At 34.0% G+C, this 22,368-nt stretch overlaps 1 protein-coding gene across 2 annotated transcripts in view; it reads right to left on the bottom strand.

Moving 5' to 3' along the window:
- Nucleotides 1-22,368, bottom strand: part of LOC149420483 (uncharacterized) — a 38,369-nt gene that overhangs the window by 10,348 nt on the left and 5,653 nt on the right. For both annotated transcript variants that reach the window (XM_089636731.1, XM_089636732.1), the window contains exons 3-7: nt 21,890-22,288; nt 18,391-18,548; nt 2,386-2,590; nt 1,461-1,746; nt 259-499 (exon numbers count right to left, since the gene is read on the bottom strand). In XM_089636731.1, coding sequence (XP_089492857.1) covers nt 259-499; nt 1,461-1,746; nt 2,386-2,590; nt 18,391-18,548; nt 21,890-22,288 — 1,289 coding nt within the window. The remainder of the gene's footprint in view (nt 1-258; nt 500-1,460; nt 1,747-2,385; nt 2,591-18,390; nt 18,549-21,889; nt 22,289-22,368) is intronic.

Raw genomic sequence — 22,368 nt, 5'->3', positions numbered from 1 at the left:
AAACGAATGCGATTTACGAACACAATATAAAATATAGTAAAATGATTTTTTTTTAAAACACACAAATGTAATATTAAGTACCTAGATATTATGTTACAGTATAAACACACGGACCTTTTAAAAACTATTTTGCAATAGGATAATAGGGAATTCCTAAATCAAGAGATCCATATTTACAACTTGTAATAACACTTATAAGTTAAACCATCTCAAAAGTAATGCGACTTTAATTACATCACTGTGAACAAAATAACAAACCTTGCGTTGAGTTCAATATTGCAAAGTGCATGAAAAAATATATTTTTCCATTTCTTAAACAGCTCTTTGGGATTCTGTGGACCATAAGGTTGGAATTTTTTGGCAATGGCATTCCAAATATTATCCTTTGTGGCAAATGCAGAAAATGTGGAGGTTGGGATTGACTCAATATTCCTCTCCCTGGCATCGGCTGACAACCATTTCACCAGCAGAAAGGACACATCTTCATCACTGAGTTGTCCTAGAAAGAAAAGCACACTAAAGTATCAGTCTGTATCAATGAAAACTGCAATTTGTGATAGTACTGCAGATATAAGGCTTCATCTATGGGATTACCACGAAGGTACCGACGAATTCATTAGCTACAGTAGAAGAGCAGGTAGAAAAATAATAATTTTAAAACGAAAATGCCTTATCAACTTATTAGGGTGCAACCAGTATTTTTAACAAATATAAAAAAAATATGATTGTGTTTTAAATTAAAATATGTTTTTATTATTATTCACCAATATAGTTTTTATTTTTGGAGAGGTAAACATCACTTGTGATAAATAACTTGCGCATTAAGCTGGGTCCAGACATGTTCTTTTGTCCGTACCGTACCTCCGTTTTGTACCAGCGTCGCGATCCAAAAACTCTGGACGCATCATCTTTTGTCCGTACCGTACCTCCGTTTCGTATCCGCGTCGCGATCAATAGCCCGTATCTCCGTAACGTCGCTGCGATCATCGCGTGTTCATTTCCTCCCACCATGTCGTCGACTGCGGAAGTGTTTGAGAATTTGACGATTGCTTGCGCGTCCTTCATTGTTATTCACAGTAATATAACGAAAAAAAAAACAAAAAAGGCGATGTTGGTGGGAGTTAGAATTGTTCAAAACAGAGAAAGATGTAAGACGCCGCGAACACGTCCAGACTGGCGCAGACCCGTACCGTATCGCCTTTGAACGGGTCGAAAAACCGACTCGCGATGGATCGGAGCGTACCTCTATCCGTATCGAGACGCCGTACCACCGTACCGTACCGAACGGGCGTCCAAACTAGCGTTTTTGATCGCGACGCTGATACGAAACTGAGGTACGGTACGGACAAAAGAACATGTCTGGACCCAGCTTTAAACAGATGTGATAAAAAGATGCATAATTATATTTTTGTCCAAAAGAATCATTAACTGTAAACACACTACATAATAATATATTTTACCGTTGGAGTTATCTAAGCCGCTCAACACATGTTTGATTTCAAGGTCTTCGATGAAATCCTCGTTCACTTCGTAAACCATTGCGTGTTCCTCGTCCCCTGTGTGAATATCAATAATCTCCAGCTTTCTGGAACTTTTAAACACCACCCCAGCTTCCTTAACCGCCTTCTTGTCTGCTGGATCCAATTCACTTCCCACTTTGGCAGTATTGTCCTCCGCCTCTGGCGGATCACTTGCTCTATCGTTGGGTTCTTTTCCAGCAGCATGTTTATCAACATAGGGTATTATCTGAAAGAGTACAATACATACATATTATACTTCATTAATGATATTATCAACATTTCCAACATCCAACAGCTACTTTACTTGCCACCAGAATTGCTTGAAGCTAGGTGCTACATGTCATCGCTAACGGTTTGGAAAATAGGAAATGGAGTGTGATGGAATTCTTTCGGGTATGTGCTGTTACATCCTGTGTTTTCATTAAAATGGTACAAGAAAAATACATTATAGTAAAGAATTGTAATGACGCAAAAGCCATGTGCTACAATTCTATATGAGAAAACAACGGAAAATACAAACAAAATCCAAGAGGCGCAGTCAAAAAATCATTTCTCTGAGCTATTCTGGTGAAAACTACTTATGGTAGGTTATATATACTATTTTTATAAATATATAAACACATTTGGTAAGATGGTACGTTTTACAAAAACATAATTTTGCAAAAAACAAATGAGTTATTACAATAACAGAAGCCAAAGAATATAAAGCAACATCAAAAAATCTTCTTGTAAGAAGTCGATCCCTATGAAAATGAAGGTAAAAAAAAGCTCTCAACCTCAAAAAGGTTGGGAATCCTTGCACTAAATCTGGAGCAGTGGCGTTTCCTCGAGGGTTGTAGCATTGATGATAATGAAATAAACTTACCGAATCTGTAGTCTTTGATGAAATAAGTAATTTAGGATTTCTTTGGATAATTCTCTTTTCAAAATCCGTTGGGGCACAGACGTTTCCATCGCTCGTAGCTTCATTCACAGACTTCATAAAAATTATCATGCGTTGCTCAATCATCCTCAGTAAAGTAAACCAATGCTTTTTCAATCCATTCTTATCTATATCTGTGTGCTTTATCCTAGAACATAAGAAATTAAAATGATGAGATATATTTATTTATTTTATTTTAAACGTCCAAAGGGCTTTTACGTGCAAAGCAGAAAAAAAATATTAAAATCATGAAAAATTACAATGAAAATACAGGGTGTCCGTAAAGTTCAAAAACTGTGGGAGGTGATACTACATGATTGTACATATTGTAAAAAGGACAAATAACTTTTTCTAAATTTCAACATTTTAATGTAGTTTTCAGGTACAACAGTTGAATTGTTTGTTTAGTAAAAATAATTTTCATGGGTAAAAACAACATAATTTCGTAAAATTTATTTTTCTTTTTTACTTGTACCATCATGTAGTCACCTCCCGAAGTTTGTGCACTTTACCCCACACCCTGTATAACACATGGACACCCTGTATAACATAATAGTTATCTGACCAGCACAACACATGTTTAATTTCAAGGTATAACAAAAATAAGTAGCACAGAATATAACAGTTAACTAAATACAGGTAACATAAAATATAAGAGATATAGGTAGGTAACATAAAGTATGAATAAGTAACACAAAAATAGATAATCTGCCAATATCCTCCAAATCACATACTGATACATATTGATAAAAATTAACATAATAGTTGTTCACAATAATTTATAAACTAGTTACAAATAGTTAGCACATATGGCGTTTGAAGTTTGCTAAGTTCAAAATTATTGTCAAATACTACATCCATATTGTTTAAATATTTGTTACCAAGACTATGTAAAGTTGTATTGGGGAATGCGAACTATAGATGAAATAAGATGTATATAAAATGTTATTGTATTGTCTAGTCGTTCGTATAGTTACATGTAGATTTATTAAATGCAGGAGTTCACAACAATCGAGTTTGGAATTTAACAATTTTAATAAAAAGGTTAGGTAATTTAATTTTCATCTGTTTTCTAAAGTTGGAATATTTAAAATATTCATTAATTTTTACATTAAAATTTACTTAAATTTATTTCATTTAGTATAGATATATTCTTTGAATTCATTCTACATTATGAATTTTAATTTTATAGAAGGGTGACAAAGCTATGGAGTTATGTTCTATTAGGCTTCTAACTATGGATATGTACAACATTTTAATGATTTGTATTTGTAAATAATTTAATATCGTCGGCAAAAATGGCAACACAGTGACACCTTTAAAGCAGTGCTATGTCGTTTATAAAACTGGGCCAAGATGACTACCTTGTGGTACGCCACTAGTGGCGGGAAACGATTTTGATATACATATAAGATTTAATTTTCACAAGTAAGGTTCTACCAGATAAGTAACTACTTATCCAGCATATTCGCTCCGATTCCCAAAGCATGAAGTTTTCAGATCAAAGCTGTGTTTCACACTTTATCAAAAACCTTTGAGAAATCAGCACATACACAGTCAACTTGTTTATTTTTAGAAAAGACTCCAATAAATAGTTTTGAAAGAGCAATAATTTTGTTGCAGTTGATCTACCTAAAATGAAGCCATGTTGCAAAAATCATGTATTAGGTACCTCTATTAGTGTATTGGTCGATAGTTTGAAATGTCAGTCTCGTCACCTTTTTTTAAACATTGGGATAATATACTATATGTATGGACTTTATTTGAATTTTTTTAGTGTTGTCGTGGCTTTTAATTCTGATGAGAAGTTGGATATGTATGTTTTTTAGGATTTGGTGCTGGACAATGTTGAACATAAGTTATCTAAGGAATTGTCAGTATTCACATCAGACAAAAAATACCAGTTGACATGAGAAAGATGATAATTTATAGATTCAAAATCTGCTCGTTGGCAGTTGAGAGTTTCTTCAAGGGATTTTGGTTCGATATCACATAGATTTAACTTAATATAAAGAGGGGGGTGATGGTTAACAATGGGTAAGAGAGGATCATTACATTTATCAATTAACAATTTACGATAATTCAATATAGCTAGATCTAATAAGCAATCATTTGTGTTTTGTGTTGTATATAAAGTAATGTTGGAAAACATTTTTAAGATTTGTCATGTTTAAAATCTCACTTGCACAATCATTATCACTTTTATTTATAATAAAGCCACTATCACTTGATTTCCATTTTAGGTTAGGGAGGTTGTAATCCCCGAGAATAATACTTTTACAGTTGGGGTATCTGTAGAGTAGATTTTCAAGAAAATCGCTGTGGCTTCGTTAGTTTACGGAACCAGATAGTGGTGGTGTGTACAAAGTTGCGATTATTATCTTTTCTAAAGTGGTGTCAATTTATACAAATAGTTGTTGGAGTGTGTTTTTTTTATTGCAATTAGTCCCCGAGTGTTCTGGTAGTATATCTTTGCATAATTTTTTTGGCAGAAATTTCTAAATTTTAGTAATATTGTTGTGGCCATTTGACTTCCATTTTTCCAACTCTTCTCTAAAGTTTTTTTAGATGTAGAAAAGTGTAGCATCGGGGTACATCATTGTGTTGTTTTTTAGGAGACAAAGTTCACTAAGTAATTTTCTGATTGTTGTAGGGTTTTTGAATTCTACTTTGAGTGACATTGGTTTTTCAATCCTTGACTTCGCAATACGGTGAACGCATAGCGTATCATGTTTTGCAATATCATCGAGAGCAGAGATTAACAGTAACCATTTTTTTGTCATCGATTAGTTTGGTAGTAGCAGTTGATTCAATGCTTTCGAGTATATTTCAAATGATGATGTTTTTAGCCCTTTCTTAGTATTCCTTCCTTTGGTATAATGCAAATATCAAGTTTTTTTTGCAGGGCTGGGATATTTATTCCGATTTCCTTGTAAGCACTTAACTCGCCCTTTAAACTGGCAGTTAGTAGGTAGTTAGACACAGCATGCGCCATTCTGCCAATAGCTATTAGAAAAAGACTTGTAATTGGAGTCAGCTTGGTCTTGGTCTTGGTCTTTGCTGAACTTATTTGCTGGATCCGTTAAGAAGGAATCAAATGTAGCCCCAGCTTTTTATGCAATTATTATCAATGTTTCTACATCCATTTTGATAAAGATTAGATGAAAAAAAGAAAGTTTTTATTTTTATTAAATTTTTCAACTTTAGGTTTAATGGTTTTGCTTCCCTGGAAGTTGCTTTAGTACAAGTAACTATAGCAAACTCTGCAAGAGTGTACAGTCAGGTTGAAAATGTGGGTAGCAATAACAATCTTACAAATATTTACAATGTGTCACTTTTATTTTTATTTGGTTTTAACTTTTGACAGTTTTTAGTAACTTTTCTTTTTAAGATGCAAGACAAGTTACACTAGTGGCCAATTAATGCCTTGATTTATTATTTTTCACTGCTTAGAGCTAAAATTCTCCAGTTTTCTGTTAATTTGTTTGGAACGAATATTTAATGTGCTCACTGTGTCACTGTTGTTGTTACAATATACATATCATGTGTGTCCGACAAAACTTAAGCAATAGACAGCTTACTCTAAGGTCAGCAGATCCAGATGTTAGTAATCGTCTAATCAAACTTTCTAGGTCAAATCGAGCCGTTTACTATAATCGCTCTTTTTGTATAACAGGCCCGCTCATCTGGAATAAACTTCCCTTGGCTCTTACTAATCTCCAGAATTTGGCTGAATTTAAACGTTCATAAATCTTAACTTATTTTCCATATTTTATAATAAGCCATATTCTAAAACTTCCGGTAATTGTTTGGTTTCGGTTGTCTCCTTATTGTACCTTTTTAAAATGTATGCTCAGAAGATTCTCATTTCTGAGCACAAACTGCCTCCTGTTTTATATTATGTTTTAGTTTTAATATTCTTGTTTTGTCCTATCCTGCTGTTATTGTTATTCTAAGATCACTTTGTATAAACAGTATATTTAGTGTTATAATATTAGATCTGTATTGCGAAAGGCACACTGCTGGAATAATTTTAAGAACATGACAACTAATACTAAATTACCGTTTTTAAATTTGTTTAGTAAAGCGAACTTGAAGTGAAATTACACTAAACTGCGCTATATAAATGCCATGTTATCTTATAGTATTATTACGCTAACGTCTGGACGGTGTAGGCCCTCTGATTGGTCGAATTCAAATATTTTGTTTCGGGTAAATTCCGCATAGGGAGTCTGCAGGAAATAAACGACCACTCTGGCCCTCAATGTTAACCAACCGTAAGGTGCATTTCGGTTTACAGGCGACCAGATCCAAAAATATAAAAATTTTAAATTAAGACCCACCTCTGGCGGTATAAGAACGAACCAAATGACTGGCGCGAATATTTAAATATGCAACTAACAATACACATAGTTATGCAAAATTACTTGACCATAAACAAGCGTTTAATAAGAAGATTTCTTCTGGAAACTTATCACTTTGTGATGGCATTATTTATTTTATTTTAACACTAATAAGTTTGTTTACATCCCTTTATTATACAGGGTGTCCGGAAACTCGTAGTACAAGCGGGAAACTGGTGAATCTACATCACATTTGGAGTCGATTTTGTAGTATATTTTTTTTTTATTTGAGCTTTCGTTATCGAGTAAATCGAGTTTGAAAATATTTCTGCTCTGCAGGGTTAAAACATCTGTTATTCAACCCTAAACACCAGAAAAAACTTTAACCCTAAAATGGCCGAAAAATATTTTTTTTTGGTTTTTTTTTTTTTTTGAAAATGCTCAAATCAAAAAACTTTGTTTTTTTGGGTTCCCCATGTGGTGTAGATTCTCCAGTTTCCCGCTTGTACTACGAGTTTCCGGACACCGTGTATACAACCTCTACATGTTTCATGAACGAAGTTAACCTCATCAGGAAAATATTTAAAAGCTGGTTTATAATTATTTTTTTTTTTCTTATTAATTATATCTGATTTTATATTGACATGTTTTCTAATTTCTAAAATTTCACAATTATTTATTTGCAATGCTTTATTTCCTGTGTGAATTTCATCACTATCAAAAATTATTGAAAAAATTGTAAAAAAAAGACTTATCGACCATCTTACAAAATATAACATACTCTCGTCAAACCAGTATGGCTTTAGAGAAGGACTAAATACAGATTCAGCTATTTTAGAACTAACATCACATATAACACAAGCCTTAGACAAAGGTGATAAATGTTTGGCAGTATTTCTGGATTTAGCTAAGGCATTTGATACAGTATCTCATCCAATCCTTCTAGCGAAGCTCAAAAAAATCGGAATAAAGAATAAGGCATTTGATTGGTTCAAATCGTACCTCACAGACAGAAAGCAATGTGTTAACCCATTACCTCCATGATTTTTTTTTAATTTTTATAAACTTGAATCATCATTATAACCCGATAGTATAGGCTTAAAGGAGAGCCCAAAATCAGTTTTAGAATTTTCCGCCCGCCCACCCTCTCACCGGAGCGTCTAGGAAATTGATGCCTAAACGCAACGCTTGGAGGTAACCCCCCTAAGCAAAATTTACATCAACTATGGGTAAAATGTAGTAAACTGTATGATTTATATTGATAATTTAAAATAAATAATTGCCATTATTTATAATTCAATGAAAATACAATTTATTAATGGAAAATACGCAAAATAACAAAAAATTCAATATTAGAAAAAACCTTCTAGAATGACGAAAACTCACCAAATCTAACCAAATTATTCTCTAAGTGATACCGTTCGAAGTACCACTTCTTTGACCGAATGTTGACCCGATAATTTTGTATACCATTATCATGGAGGTCTACCCCACCCATTCCCAAATTATAATTTCGTGTTAGCACGCTGGGCAACCGATTTTTTTTGCATGCTTCCTTCAAAACTTTGCCTTTTTTGTCTTTCTTCAATTTCTGCCAACTCTGCACTTGACTTACTGGCTCCATTCGATCATAGTTCGTGGCCACTGTTACTTCACGGTTGTCCTAACCAATGGCATACGAGGATTTGGCTTTCTACGTCTACCACCGCATCAAATACACCTGCTAGGTAAATGTTCGCTATGCGCAAGGGAAATATAGAAGAAAATGTTACCTTTAGGCAATTACTTTCCTGTCTTCAACTTGCCTGAAGCTTGTGATGTTTTGGACACTCACATAAAATAAACGAAACGAACGTGCTCAAAAAAAAATTTTTGTTTAGACAACGACGGGAGATTTATGGACAGACAGGCCTGGAGTAAACACATTCACACGGGACAGGGCGCAGGGACGGGCAGTCAGGTTGGGAACTTGAGTGCGTTGACAGCTCCATGAAATCGATACAAATGAGAAGTGTTGTGTGAAATTGCAGTGAATTAGTGGATCCAGATGGTGTTAATAGTATTGTGGAATTTTGAACTAAAGTGAAAGATTATTGATCCGGTGCTTGTGTGAAGTGAAAGTGGTTCGACTCAGTGAGAAAACAATTAATAATAATGACAATAATAATAATTGGATAATTTGTAGAGCGCCGTTTTGTAAAAACCCACCTCAGGGGCGCCCGGTGTTGTGCAATCGCGATTGTGTTATAAAGTTGTGTTGATTTAAATGTGTAGTTCAAACTAAATTACTTGTCTTAAAAACATGAAAATAATAATAATAATGATCGCGTTTTTAAAACAGAGTGACCGTATATAAAGGCAGCAAGTTTTAATCGGGCTAGGTTATTGATTTGGCGAGATGGCATTCTATCCACGGAGACCGAAAAACCAGAGAATCAAATAGATTATTAACTGTGGGTTCGAACCCTAACAGATTAGGGAGGTACAATTTTATTTACAGGAATATTTAATTACCCTTTTATAAGCGTAGGGAGGAGGTCGAAAATTAAAGTGATTTAGCTATATAGTGTAACCAGGTAAGCTTCACGCTGAGAATGAGAGGTGGCTAACTGGGTGAGTTTTTATATTATTTATTAAATTTCAGAGGACCTTTTTAAAAGACGGATACAACCGAGGTACAGGAACTAAGTTTACGACACCTGCCGCCCAAATAATGTTATCATTAACAGGGATGTGCTAGGCGAACCGTCGATCAGCTGTGAGCGAGAGACGAGTCAACGACCTTTTCATATATAGGACAAGACGCAGGTACAGTCAGTCAAAGGGGAAGTTTTGCTAGCGTATGCCGTCCCGAATTGAAAGCGATCGGATGCAACCAGACGGAACAAAATGAAAACTTTTCTTCTGTTATTTGACTTTCTAATTTAATACTTTTCATCTATTATTTGACTTTCTAAGTTACGAATTGGGATGCACAAAAACAAATCTAAAGTCGAAAGAGGGAGATGGTAATCTCCGAAATAAAACTACCAACCGAACAACTTTTCTCAACAGGTACCTTTCGAGAGGTAGGCAGCCTCTTTAAATTAAATGCAAAAAATCAAACCAATTATCCGTTTATACCTTACCTGAGAGGATAGGTATTCAGTAGGAGTTACCCATACCTAATACACGAGGATGCTAGTAACCTCATAAAATAAATACTGGAACCAAATATTAAAATACAGACAGTCCTCATCCCAAATTTGGCATATCGAGTAGACCTTACATATATCTCACATGATAATTGGCTGAATGGGTAGGCACACAACCTATCGTTAATAAGCGGGCAAAATGTCGACAAGATCGTCGTGTGTTATCTATGTATTGACCTAGAAAGGGATGTAAATCCCCGACGACGTGGGAGTTACAACGTTTTCTAGAGGTGGCACGTAACTTAGGACCTTACGTGTCACATTTTCGCGACTAGATTCGTGATAAAGGGATGTTATGGTTTTCCCCTTCTACACTCAGTAAAGTAGTTTATCCTGGAGGTGTTTGAGATTGGGGCAATTCTGAAATTGGTGAAGAGACCTGGTTTTCTTTATTCTGGCGTGAAGGTTGCCGATTTGGAACAAGGGGAGACCCGGCCGGTTGTGATATCCAGACACGCAGATATCGATTGCCTTGTTCGAATTATCATCCATCAGTTTTGTTTGGTAAGCGGAGGAGCCAGTCTTAACTTGAAAAAATTCATTTCCTTTCCTCTCCTTCCCCTCTCAAAATATATACATGGATGGCGCCGACAACTAACACCATAAATTTATCGTATGTATATCACATATATAAAATCTAACACTTTATTATACTCACATAACCCTACGATAGATAGAATCGCGTAGCTAGTTGGGGGAGCAGGCGACTTAGAAGATAAGGTTTATGAAATGGGTTTAAAACACAGCGGTAATGGATTCAACTCACTCTATCTCAAAAGAACCGAGGGATACCACACATACATACATAACTAGGATTCTAAACCGAGAAACAAAAAACCAACACAACGTTCGGTGAAGCCTTTTTATACTTACCCGTCACGTGAAATGAGTACGTTCAAGGTCGTACGTCACGTAGACAATCTAGGATGTACACACTTGAAGGGGTGTGTAATAAATAGAGGAGCAAAGGCTTATAAAGACCACAGGGAGGATATTCCTACCCCGGATATACATAACCAAAGCCTTATGGAAAAGTTTCCTATGGGACTTACAGAAAATTTATCGTAGAAAGAAGAGAAGGAGGAGAAGTTTGAAGTAGAAAGGGCAGACCAATACAAGCTTCAAGGTTAGGGAAGCGAACTGGCTTACATATGCCAGTAGCGCACATTTTCTTATCCTTCAGGATACACATCAAATGGTGAGATGTGAAGAAATTGTCCATAAATAACTCATGGCGTGCGGGGAACTCTATATATTCCATCATAGACAGTACGAAGGATAATCTTTGACCTAATACGGGGTCATATGGCATTGCTTGGAAACAGGTAGCCTTCGGAGGAAGCAAGACACCAAATTTCGTAGCCAACTTTGATTGGGTTATTCTTAATGTACATCTTGCAATAATGTCGACCGAAATATGGCACCATTTGCTCGTCGATGGAAAGTTTGTGTGCAAAAACATCAAATACAAATAAAGATGGAACGTTAGTCATTATCATACCTTAGCCATTCTGTCGGTTATATCTAGATTGTTGTTATCGCAAAAATGTATATAGCGCTTTATAAGCTCGAAATGTGGACGTTGGTTCCTTTTTTGCTGACGCTTACACCCAAGGTCGGGTCAGACGAATAATAATCTGTGTTAGATGGCAATGTATTGTAGCCGGTCAGCACAGAAACCAAGAAAACGCTTCAATTCGTATACATCTTACTGGAATTCGGTATTGGTTTTAAATCGAGCGTATTTGATCATCCTCTCAAGAATAAACTGAATCACTTTGTCATCAAAGAATAATGAAAACACTTGAAAAGCATTATAAGACTTCAGCTTTTCGTACATATCTTTATGCACCACATTCAGCGGTTCAGGAACGCAACAGTTTACTGTAGTTTTAATTATTTGGCTGGTGGTGCATTTGAAATAGATATTCGCAAGGTATTACGACTCGCACCAGAGGATGTCGAAGGCTGATTCCAGTCAAGTTGTGATATGCCATCAAATCATAGTCAATAAGCTCTTCGTCCGTCTGTTCATCAACATTCTCTGTTTAAAAATATCCAAAAACTGCAGACTGAATAGTCAGTCTGCAGTTTTTGGATATTTTTAATTTTTATTTGGTGATTTTTACTAAAAATAATAGTATTTTTAGTAAAAATCACCCATAAAAACACAACAAAACCGTATTATTTGAAGGCAAGCTAACCAAAAACATATGAAAACACTCTCACAGCTAACCTCCAAACGTTGCGCGCAGGCATCACCTGATTTCAGTGACATCCAGCGGTCATCTTATGCATATAATACTATGTTGAAACAGTGTTGTCGACTATTTCATCTTTTGATAACAATATGTGATTCACACATGTTTTATTTTTTTCCGTTTTAATTTTTTTTTTTTTTTTTTCAAAATGGGTCTATTTTCAGGGCTTTAGTAAAAAAAATATTAAAAATAGAATAATTAATAAAATTTATTAAATTATGTTAATTATTGAAAGCTAACATACCAATCTGTAAATGCTGCATAACAACTTGGTAGGATTTAGCTTTATTCACAGTGAAAAAAAATCATACTTTTCATCTATTTTTTTGATGCCTATAGACATCGTCATGGAGGTAATGGGTTAAGCTACCATCGCATAAACCATCCCATTCAACTAGCATTAACTTTGGTGTGCCACAGGGCAGTGTACTCGATCCCACACTTTTTCTCATTTATATCAATGACTTATGTAAACTATCTATTATTGATGGCAATATAATCACTTTCGCCGATGACACTGCCCTAGTACTAAAAAGTAAGACATGGGAAGAAACATTTCATAGAGCGGATCTAACATTGCAAATTATTAAACAGTGGTTGGATGATAATCTACTCACCTTAAACATAACTAAAACGAAATATATAACGTTTAGTCTTAATATTCCGAGTCAGCCTTCAATCAATCATACACTAAAAATACATTCTTGTAGAGATAACTCTAGTTGTCTGTGCAATCCACTAGAACGAGTAGATTCCATTAAATATTTGGGTGTAATAATTGACAATAAACTACGATGGGAAGATCACGTAATAAATGTTACAAACCGTATACGGAAACTGGCATATATCTTCAGGTCATTACGAAATATTCTACATAAAAATACACTAAAAACGGTTTACTTTTCTTTATGTCAATCAATTATATCTTACGGTATAGTAGTCTGGGGAGGATGCTCTAACACGATATTAGATCCATTAATTAAAGCTCAAAAATTGATAATGCGGACTATTTACAAAGTACACTATATTCACCCCACGAAGGACTTATTTAACGACTTCAAAGTACTCAACATAAAATCCTTATACGTCAAAAACATATCCTCCTACTATAAATTCAAACATATGAAAAAAAATATGTTTGAATCGACCCATAATACAAGATATTCCAACAAATCCAATTATACTATTCCCCCAATAAAAACCTCAATGGCACAAAGACAATTTAACTTTCTTGCTCCAAAAATATTCAACAATTTAACGTTAGAAATAAAATCAATAGCCAAATACGACAGTTTCAGGAAAGCGCTCGGGGATTTTTTGATGTGTGATTGTTATAGTGTTAGTAGCCTATTCCAAGTACTCAGATAGAGGTGTATATATTGTTTATATGCGTGAGGATGCGTCATATGGGTGTATGTATACGTGTGTTGTTATATGTATATAGGTATGTCTGCTGCTATATACACATGTGTGCTTGCATGCACACATATTAAAAATTATATATATAATTATGTACATTTTTACAATCTAATGCTAATTTACTTCTTTCTCCTTTCTAATTTCTATCTTCTACTTTTTATTACAATTTTTCCAAAATTTTAGCTTCATCTATAGTTACTAATTTCATATGTTTACACTAGATTTCATATTTCATACAAAGTAATTACACTCAATTGGTCACCATGAAACAGGCAGCCGCCTAGTATGGTGATTCATTATATCTACTTGATGTAAATTTCAAAATAATGTAACATGTAATAAATAAAAAAAATAAATAAAAGTATTTTAAGACCTGAATTTTTAACAAAAGTGTGATCATTATTCAAAAGATGATCAAACTCAGATTCACTATTTTCATTTAGAGCTCCAAGATGTTAGATGTTTGTTCTGACTTCAAAGTTTCTATTGGTTCTACTTTTGTAAAATAAATTACAATCATCCCAATTAAGTTTATAAACTCCCGAGTTTTTTGTTTGATTATCGCTATCTTTATTATTAAGAATATATTTCTTCATTTTGTTATTAGTGTAAAACGCCGGTTTGAATAGTACCAGGAATATTTAAATTTATAATTTTGGAAGTATCATTATCCACAAATAGAATTCTACGCCATTGTTAATTTCTATCTTTAGAAATAGGGTAAATACACCATTTGAAGAGATTATGTTTAATTTTTTTATTTAGTATTTCAACTATCAATTTATTAGAATAAGCGTTATTAAATTCTATTTGTTTACGAATATATTGTTTTATGGTTATATACTATTTGTTTTTTTCAGGTCTTAAAATATGTACTTCACATAGGATATAAAGCATCGCAAATCAATAATTTAGAAATTTTAGAAATTAGAAAACATGTTAATATAAAAGCAGATATAATTAACAAGATTTTTTTTTTATAAACTCTCTTCAAAATATTCTCCCACTCAACTGGTCTTTCCCGTCTAACGATATTGTAATTCCTATTTCTGATAAACCCCGCCCACTCTAACCCCCCCCCCTCCTTCTACTTCTTCTTTCCAATTGCAATCTATTTAATCTATCAATATCAATCTAATCTATAACTTCGTTCATGAAACATGTAGTGGTTGTATATAATAAAGTGATGTAAAAAAAGTTATTTGTGTTTTAATGAAATAAAGTTTAACAAGATTACATTATTTTATCTATTTCCATTGTATATCAATGCATAAGTACGCAATAAAATGTAAGCATTATATTTATTTATTTATTTATTGGACAATTTGTATAGCGCCGCTTTTGTGAGATATCACCTCAGGGGCGCTATATTGTAATAATCTATTAACAATATATACTCACCCTCTCTCTGTGAATGACCTAATATCTACCTATTAAATGCAACTGTTGTAAGTATCACTTAAACCGGGCGAAGCCCAACCAAGTGCCGCCCGCAGGGCCTAGCTGCAAAAAACCCGCATGGAGGTTATTTTGAATCCTTGCGCTAGTATCGGGTCTTTTTGAGGACCCCTTTGGAGAGTGCAAGTAGTTTTACATAGTAACCTGCTGTTACTTCATAATTTTTTTAAAAATATTGTGTATTTAATTTAGATGAACCTCAACGAAGATGAAATAAGTAAATTTCTACAAAGAGAAATCGATTACAATAGTGAAAATGAGGATCATTTGGAAGTATATGATTTTGAGTGTAATACAAAATAAGTTCCCAAAATATACTATTTTTATTTTAGTGTATAAGAAAAAGAAGAATGATTTAAAGATTCGGAATTTTATGATTGTGTTAAAATTCTCTTTTTTTATTTATTTTTTCCAAAAACCAAATTAAGTGAAACACTGATATTGTGTTCACCAATTGTCATAAAAAAACAATTATGCTTTTCTTAAGTAATAATAATGTTACCAAAGTAAATCATACGATTGTACTGAATTACTGTAATTTTTTTTAATAAAATTATAATATGAAAAATATAGTTTTATTCTCATCATAGCCTAACAGGCGGTCTTTGGTAATTAGGAATAAATCATTTATACATATTAGTATTCTAGGGATTCGAAAGAAAATGATGAGAATCACAAACCTAAAATTTGGGCTGATTTTATTTTGTTTAATATTAGCTTACTTAGGTGATTTTCACAAAAACATTGCTTTAAAAATGAAACTTGTTGGGTGTAACACTACAATATCACTATTTGTTTTCTAAAATATTTGCCTTTTAATATAATCAGCATCCCTATGTACAGAGGTTAAATAAAAATAATAATTTAATTCTAGAAAAACGATAATTACATATTCATTTATTTTACAAGAATATACTAAAATAAAATTATTTTACTATTAATTTATGTGAATACCGCACAAGAGTCCCAAATTTTCCCAACCATCTGAATCCACTGAGATTATGATATACTGAGATATTTGGCTTCCCCAAATATTAGGGGTATGTTGTGAGCCTTAAGGTAGTGGTGAGGTGGAGATTGGAAAAGAAAAGTGGGGAAGTATCTAGCTATTCAGATCTGGTCACCAAACACAACTAAAGCCATTTCAAGCAAGATTTAAATTCCACCAAAGTAAATGGTGTTATTTTACCAAGGAGATACTGAGGCTATTTCCAATTAATATATACATTCATTAGAATATTACACACTTATTTTTTTCATTTAATTTTAGAAGGAATAATTCATTTTTAAAGACATCTTGATTTTTTTCTTTTAGGTCGTCTATTACATAAATTACACGCACAGACATCCAAATTGAAAGGCTTGCTCTAACATAAAATCTGGGTATCGTTTCGGTGAGTTGGAGGCAAACCGCCATATTTTTGGCACCAGGAGGTTTTGAGAATTCTTCGAACAAACTACGACATCAATCGCAAGATGACCACCGAAGAGCGCACTTTGAAATAACCAGACCCTGCGCAGAAAAGAAAAGTTGTCTAAAGTAAGGCAACGGTTTGCAGCGCAGCCCATTGTGACATTTTTATGCGCAGAGTCTGAATGTTTATTTTAAACCGAACATTGTACAAATCAGGTTGCGTAGCGATGCAAAAATGAGTGAAGTAAGTAAATTTTAACACATTTGTAAGTGTCTAAAGCGCGCTCTACACTCGCGGCGCGAATGGCCGCGAAACGCGAGTGTGGATCTTGTTCACGCCTTCGCAATCTTCGCATTCGCGCTTCGCGCCATTCCCCGATTTTTGTCGGTTTTTTGGCCCGCGACAATGGTTTTGCGGTTTAAAGTCGCGAACAAGACTGAAGCTTTGCGAGTGTGGATGGACACAGTTCACGCACGGATCGCGGCGTATATTCACGGTGTGAATTCACGGCACGAATTCGCGCGCGAGTGTAGAGCCAGCTTAACTAAATAGTGTGACAAAATAATTAATTTTTGAAAAAAGCCCAAACATTTGTTTACCCAATTTGGGATATTTTAGGTTTTTACATAGCCAGCAACTTGCTGCATTGTAAAGAGGACTAGTAATTCATATGCAGATTTTATTTTCGAGGACTAAATAGTGAAATTACAATGCGAGTTGGCTGTATACTGTCAGATTCATTTATTGACAAATTTCAGAAAGAGAGACGGTTACGCCCCTTTCCCGCTCACTTGTTTTGTTTCCCTTTCCCAGATTGGCTGGTCTGTGATTGCTTTCCATATTATCATGTATGTATGCGTAAGGCGTATGAATTAAGTGTTTCTATGTATAAGTTCATCATTTATTTTCTGTACTAGGAGATATAATATTACATTCTTTTAGTTTTATTTTAGTTTCTTCATATAATATTTTTAAATGTTCTGGAATGGATGTATATAAACTTCTTGATTATCTAGTTTTGTATTACCTCTAATTCATTTAAGTATGTTTCATATTATGCATTTCCCCAGATTTTAAATTAGTACTTTAGATGTGATCGTACTAGGTAGTACTAGATTATAATTTAATTATTTTTCTAAATTATAAAGAAGCCAGTTAATCATGCTCCGAAAACATTTTTTATTTACGACTAAAATTGCCGATAATGTCTCCTGAGACTGTTCTAATTATCATCTGTGCTGAAATTTTTTTGTGATTCGATTTTAACCTTTATACTTTGAAAACTGTACAGAGGACAAAATCAGAATCGCTTGGGCTAATAACATTGAAGATTCTATATTTTTTTTTAATTTCATTAATGTAGCCTCTCTGACTGTATTGAAAAACATTTTAACTGTGCAATGTCAAAATTCCCTTTGGTTCAATTAATTTTCAAAATTATTTCTTAACACCTTTTGATTATTGTTTTTCGTGTATGGTATGTATTCAGGTTTATGTAGAAATAATAAAACCAGTTTAACCTCTGGAAAACCGTTCGTGCACCAGTGACAAGAATTTTTTTCCGCCGAAAAAACCGTTCATGCACTGCTGGCATTGGAAGTTCACCCTAGCTGGAATTTTTTGATATGCGATTTAAACCTGTATGCCATGAACAAGTGCATAAATTTTTTTAACAGAATCGCTTGCACTTGAAACATTTCAGAGTCCATTTTAGATTTCCCTAAAAAAGACTGGTGTTCCAAAGTCAATGCACAACCCAAGTTTAACATATTTCTTGCTTGCCAGGTTTCGCAAGTCATTTGCTTATCGAATTATTTATTTTTCAAATGATTTGTGCAATTGAAAAAGTAATACTCACTCATTGTATTCATTGGTTACTTCTTCCCATGCTAAATTCCTGAAATTCTGCTTGTATTTTTGGAATATCTGTTTCAAGATTGGTTTTTTCTCAATCAATTGGAATAGCAATTCGTTGTCATATTCACAAAATCGAGGAGATGTACTCGAATACAAGCTCTGTAAAATAAATAAAATACATAAAAATAATTATGGCAGGTAGAAATGTTTCCACGTAAATCCCAACAGTCCATTAAATATTATACAGTGGAACCTCTCATAACGAGCACCTCCCATAGTGAGTAATTCGCATAGCGAGCAAAACAGATTGCAAAAAAAATAAAATCCCTTAACGAGCGACATTTCGCATAACGATTGACGCAGAAAGGACAAGTCCCATCTTCACGTCACGCACTTGTGAGCCGGGACTTAGGCGCCAGTGCGTCAATCTCTGGTTAGCACTCGTTCCGCTTGCACGTTAGTGTTGCATGTTTTCACACATTTTTCCAAACTTGTGTTCAGACATTATTTGTAATTTTTTTTGTGCAAACTTTAATATCCCTTAAATACAAAAATGTCTGTGAAGAAAAGGCCAAAATAAGACAGCCATAAGAGAATAAAAGCAACTGCAGAAATGAAACGTAAAATCATTGAAAACCGAGAACGAGGTGCGAACGTGGCTGATCTAGCGAGCACATTCAATCTGTCAACATCAACAATTTGCACCATCCTCAAGAACAATGAAAAAATTAAGAAGATAGCTTCTATGATACATGCAACACCACTCTGTTACTCCAGCCTATGGACCATCAGATTATTTCTAACTTTAAGAAACTCTACACCAACACACTCTTCGAGCGTTGTTTTGAGGTGACTGACGGGTCAAGTCTCACTCTTAGAGAATTTTGGAAAGATCTCTTCCACGCCGTTGCTTGCCTAACCCGATAATTATTACGAGACCAAATTTGGTCCCAAACATCATAAGAATTTGGTTTCCTAATACTTAAAAGGCTGAAGGTGATTGAGAAGGCGTGGGAAGGGGTAACAAAGAGGACCCTCAATTCTGCTCAGAAGAAGCTTTGGCCAGAGACCGTTGTCGAATGATTTTGAGTGGTTTGAAACAGTACCTGTGGAGTCTACAGTCAACGAGATTGTGTCTTCGGCCAATACCATGGGACTGGAGGTGGATAAAAAAGATATTGTTGAGCTTGTGGAAGAGTACAGTCAAGAGCTGACCACCGAAGAGCTTAAGGAGTTGCATTGGGTTTCACAGCAAGAAGTTGTGGAGAGTTTGTTCGGGGAGGAGGAGGAAGTAGCAGAGCAACAATCTTCTGATGCAATAAGAGAAATTTTGAAAGCATGGGAAACTGTTGCATCGTACATTGAGAAGCATCACCCTAAAAAGCAGGTGGCTATGCTTTCTACAAATTTATTCAATGATAATGACATGTTGAGTCACATTTTCACCAAATTTTGAAACGTCGGCAAAAATAAATGTCTCTAGGCAGCTTTCTAGTAAAAAAGAATTCATTATTTGTAATAAATTCATAATAATAAACTAGTTATTTCGATTTCTTTATTGTTTTTTGCAAATCTAAATCGCATTCCAGGTTGTACGCTCCTTAACAATTAATAAGTTTGTAATTTGATTTGAATAAACATTAAAAATAGAAATAAAATTGAGTATTTTTTGGCATGGAACTCATTATGGTATTTTACATTGATATAGGAAAAATTGTTTCGCAACGAGTGTTTCACATAACAAGCAAGATTCTGGAACGAATTATACTCGTTATAGAGAGGTTCCACTGTATTATGCTTCTTAATTTCTTGAGGCAAAAACATCATTTTATTTGTCGATCATGCTAGGTATAAAGAGTTTTACAGAGTATTAAAAAAAAAAAAATTTGGATTATTTAATTTTTTCAACCTCTGGGACAATCTTCAAGTGGTATCAAAATAAATAAAAAAAACTCAAAAATATATTTCAATTAAAAATAGGCATTTGTTAGTCAACCATTCGCTTGCCCCACATTTTACCAAAAACGGTCAGAATTGCCCCGGAACAACCGGAAAACCAAGTAACGCATAAATGCATTACAAAGAATTTACCGTAATTACATTATTTTCTATGTAAGTTTATAAAGACAATATTTGTTTTTCATAGAAAAATATGCAGACAATATTAATAAAATTACTATAAATTTTTATTGTAATCAGTTTTTTTTAATCTTTTAAATACAAAAGGTTTTTTTAAATGTCATGCGAGATATGAACACTCTTTTTTAATTTTTTATTGTAGATTCATTCTTCTTCTTTCGAATGATATCAAAAACAGTTATAGTTTACCTGAAATATTAAAAGTTATAGGCTTTCATAGCTATGCGTGTAAAAAATACAGTGTAAAGGTGGTACGATTTTTACAAAGCTAAATAAAAAATTAACTTTTTAAACAAAAGAAAAATATCATTCGCTTACCCATTTAGCTTTAATTAGACGGGTTATTCAAGAATAATATTTCGTTAAACATTTGCAGAAATGTGTAAAAAAAAATTATTTACCAACTGTTCACACAATATATTCTGTCGGGATGAGTGCAGAACGGACTTTATAATGACTGAGAGGGCGCAAATAATTACGATTGAAAGTTTGACCTCAAAAGTGAATCAATTCTTATGTTTTTGGTATCAAATTAATAAAGAGACTATGTTTAAACAATGTTGATACCTTAATACAAAAAATTATTACCTTATTGTTGTTTTACGTAAACAAACGACTGACCGCGATGAAAGAATATTCATTTACATCTGAAGATATTCGTAAATATTTTACACATAATAAAAAACACATTAATTATTTTTGTACTAATAGAAGCGGAAAAGAACAAGTAACAACTTAACATATAATGCTTATATAAAAAATGTAGAAATACTTTCATATTTGTACTGACAAACACAAAAAATAACCATAAAAAATAACTAAACTTTGGCACTTAAACAATTTACTAAATATCAGGGATCACCTTTAAAAATACCTTTACTATACTTCGACCACAAACAAATACCCTTGGGTTGTGCAAACGAAACGCAGTGCAAGATTAATAAATGTTGGGAAGTAAGAGCTTCATAGATGCACGCACAGATGGCAGTGCATAGAGCTTGCGGGGAAGTCCGCAAGATGGAGCCAGTGGCCAGTAGTCGCCAGGGCCAGTGGGAAGGCTCTCAGAGAAACTTACTGTTTCAGATTCCAATTAGCCAGCTACTAGTTAGGTCGACTATTGAGTCACCTTTATAATACGCGGAGTATTAATAAGTCCCTGATTAATCTAAAAGAACCACTTATTTATTAACTCCTTCCAAGACGAGTTGGAGACCTGTTTGTACGAACACAACAATAAACGATGCCCTTTTTGCGCTGGGAAGCATCTGCTCTCCTTATTTTGGTTGCGGTCTCTAAGTATAATTCAATACATTGACTCGCAAACTTTCTAGCCAGTAAAAAAAAACAAAATAGTATCTTACCACAAGCTTATTGATCCAGGCATATTCCTGAGGTATTATTTCAGTGGGGACCGTCATCAAAAACTGCAAGGCTTTCCAAACATCCAAATTACATCCATCACTTCCAGGGCACAGTTGCTCGCAAGCTTTTATAAGTCCCAAGGACATATTTGACCAGGTTACCTTGGCCTTCTCGGGTTCTACGCGTAGAGACTTCTTGGCAATGAAATGGAGTTTATTGACGATGGCGTTCCAATCGAACTCATATTCTTTGCGGGCTCCGATAGAATAATAACTTTGCATGATTACATAGAATAAACTTTCTTCGTTTATTGGTAATTTTTGCTGCGAAGCTAGGACTTCGGTAACTTGCGATGGCGTGTGTCCCGCAAGAAGTAATTGCTTTTTCCATTCTCTTTTCTGAAATGCAAAAATAGTAATAATAATATTAATAATAAAAAATTATAATAAATTATTAAATAATATTAAAAAATCTGTTA

The sequence above is a fragment of the Hesperophylax consimilis genome, chromosome 10, assembly GCF_061612785.1.
Source record: "Hesperophylax consimilis isolate HC1 chromosome 10, BYU_Hcon_1.0, whole genome shotgun sequence".
In the NCBI taxonomy this organism is placed as follows: domain Eukaryota; kingdom Metazoa; phylum Arthropoda; class Insecta; order Trichoptera; family Limnephilidae; genus Hesperophylax; species Hesperophylax consimilis.
Note: the sequence above shows the minus strand (reverse complement) of the source record. Positions and strands in the feature narration are given on the sequence as shown.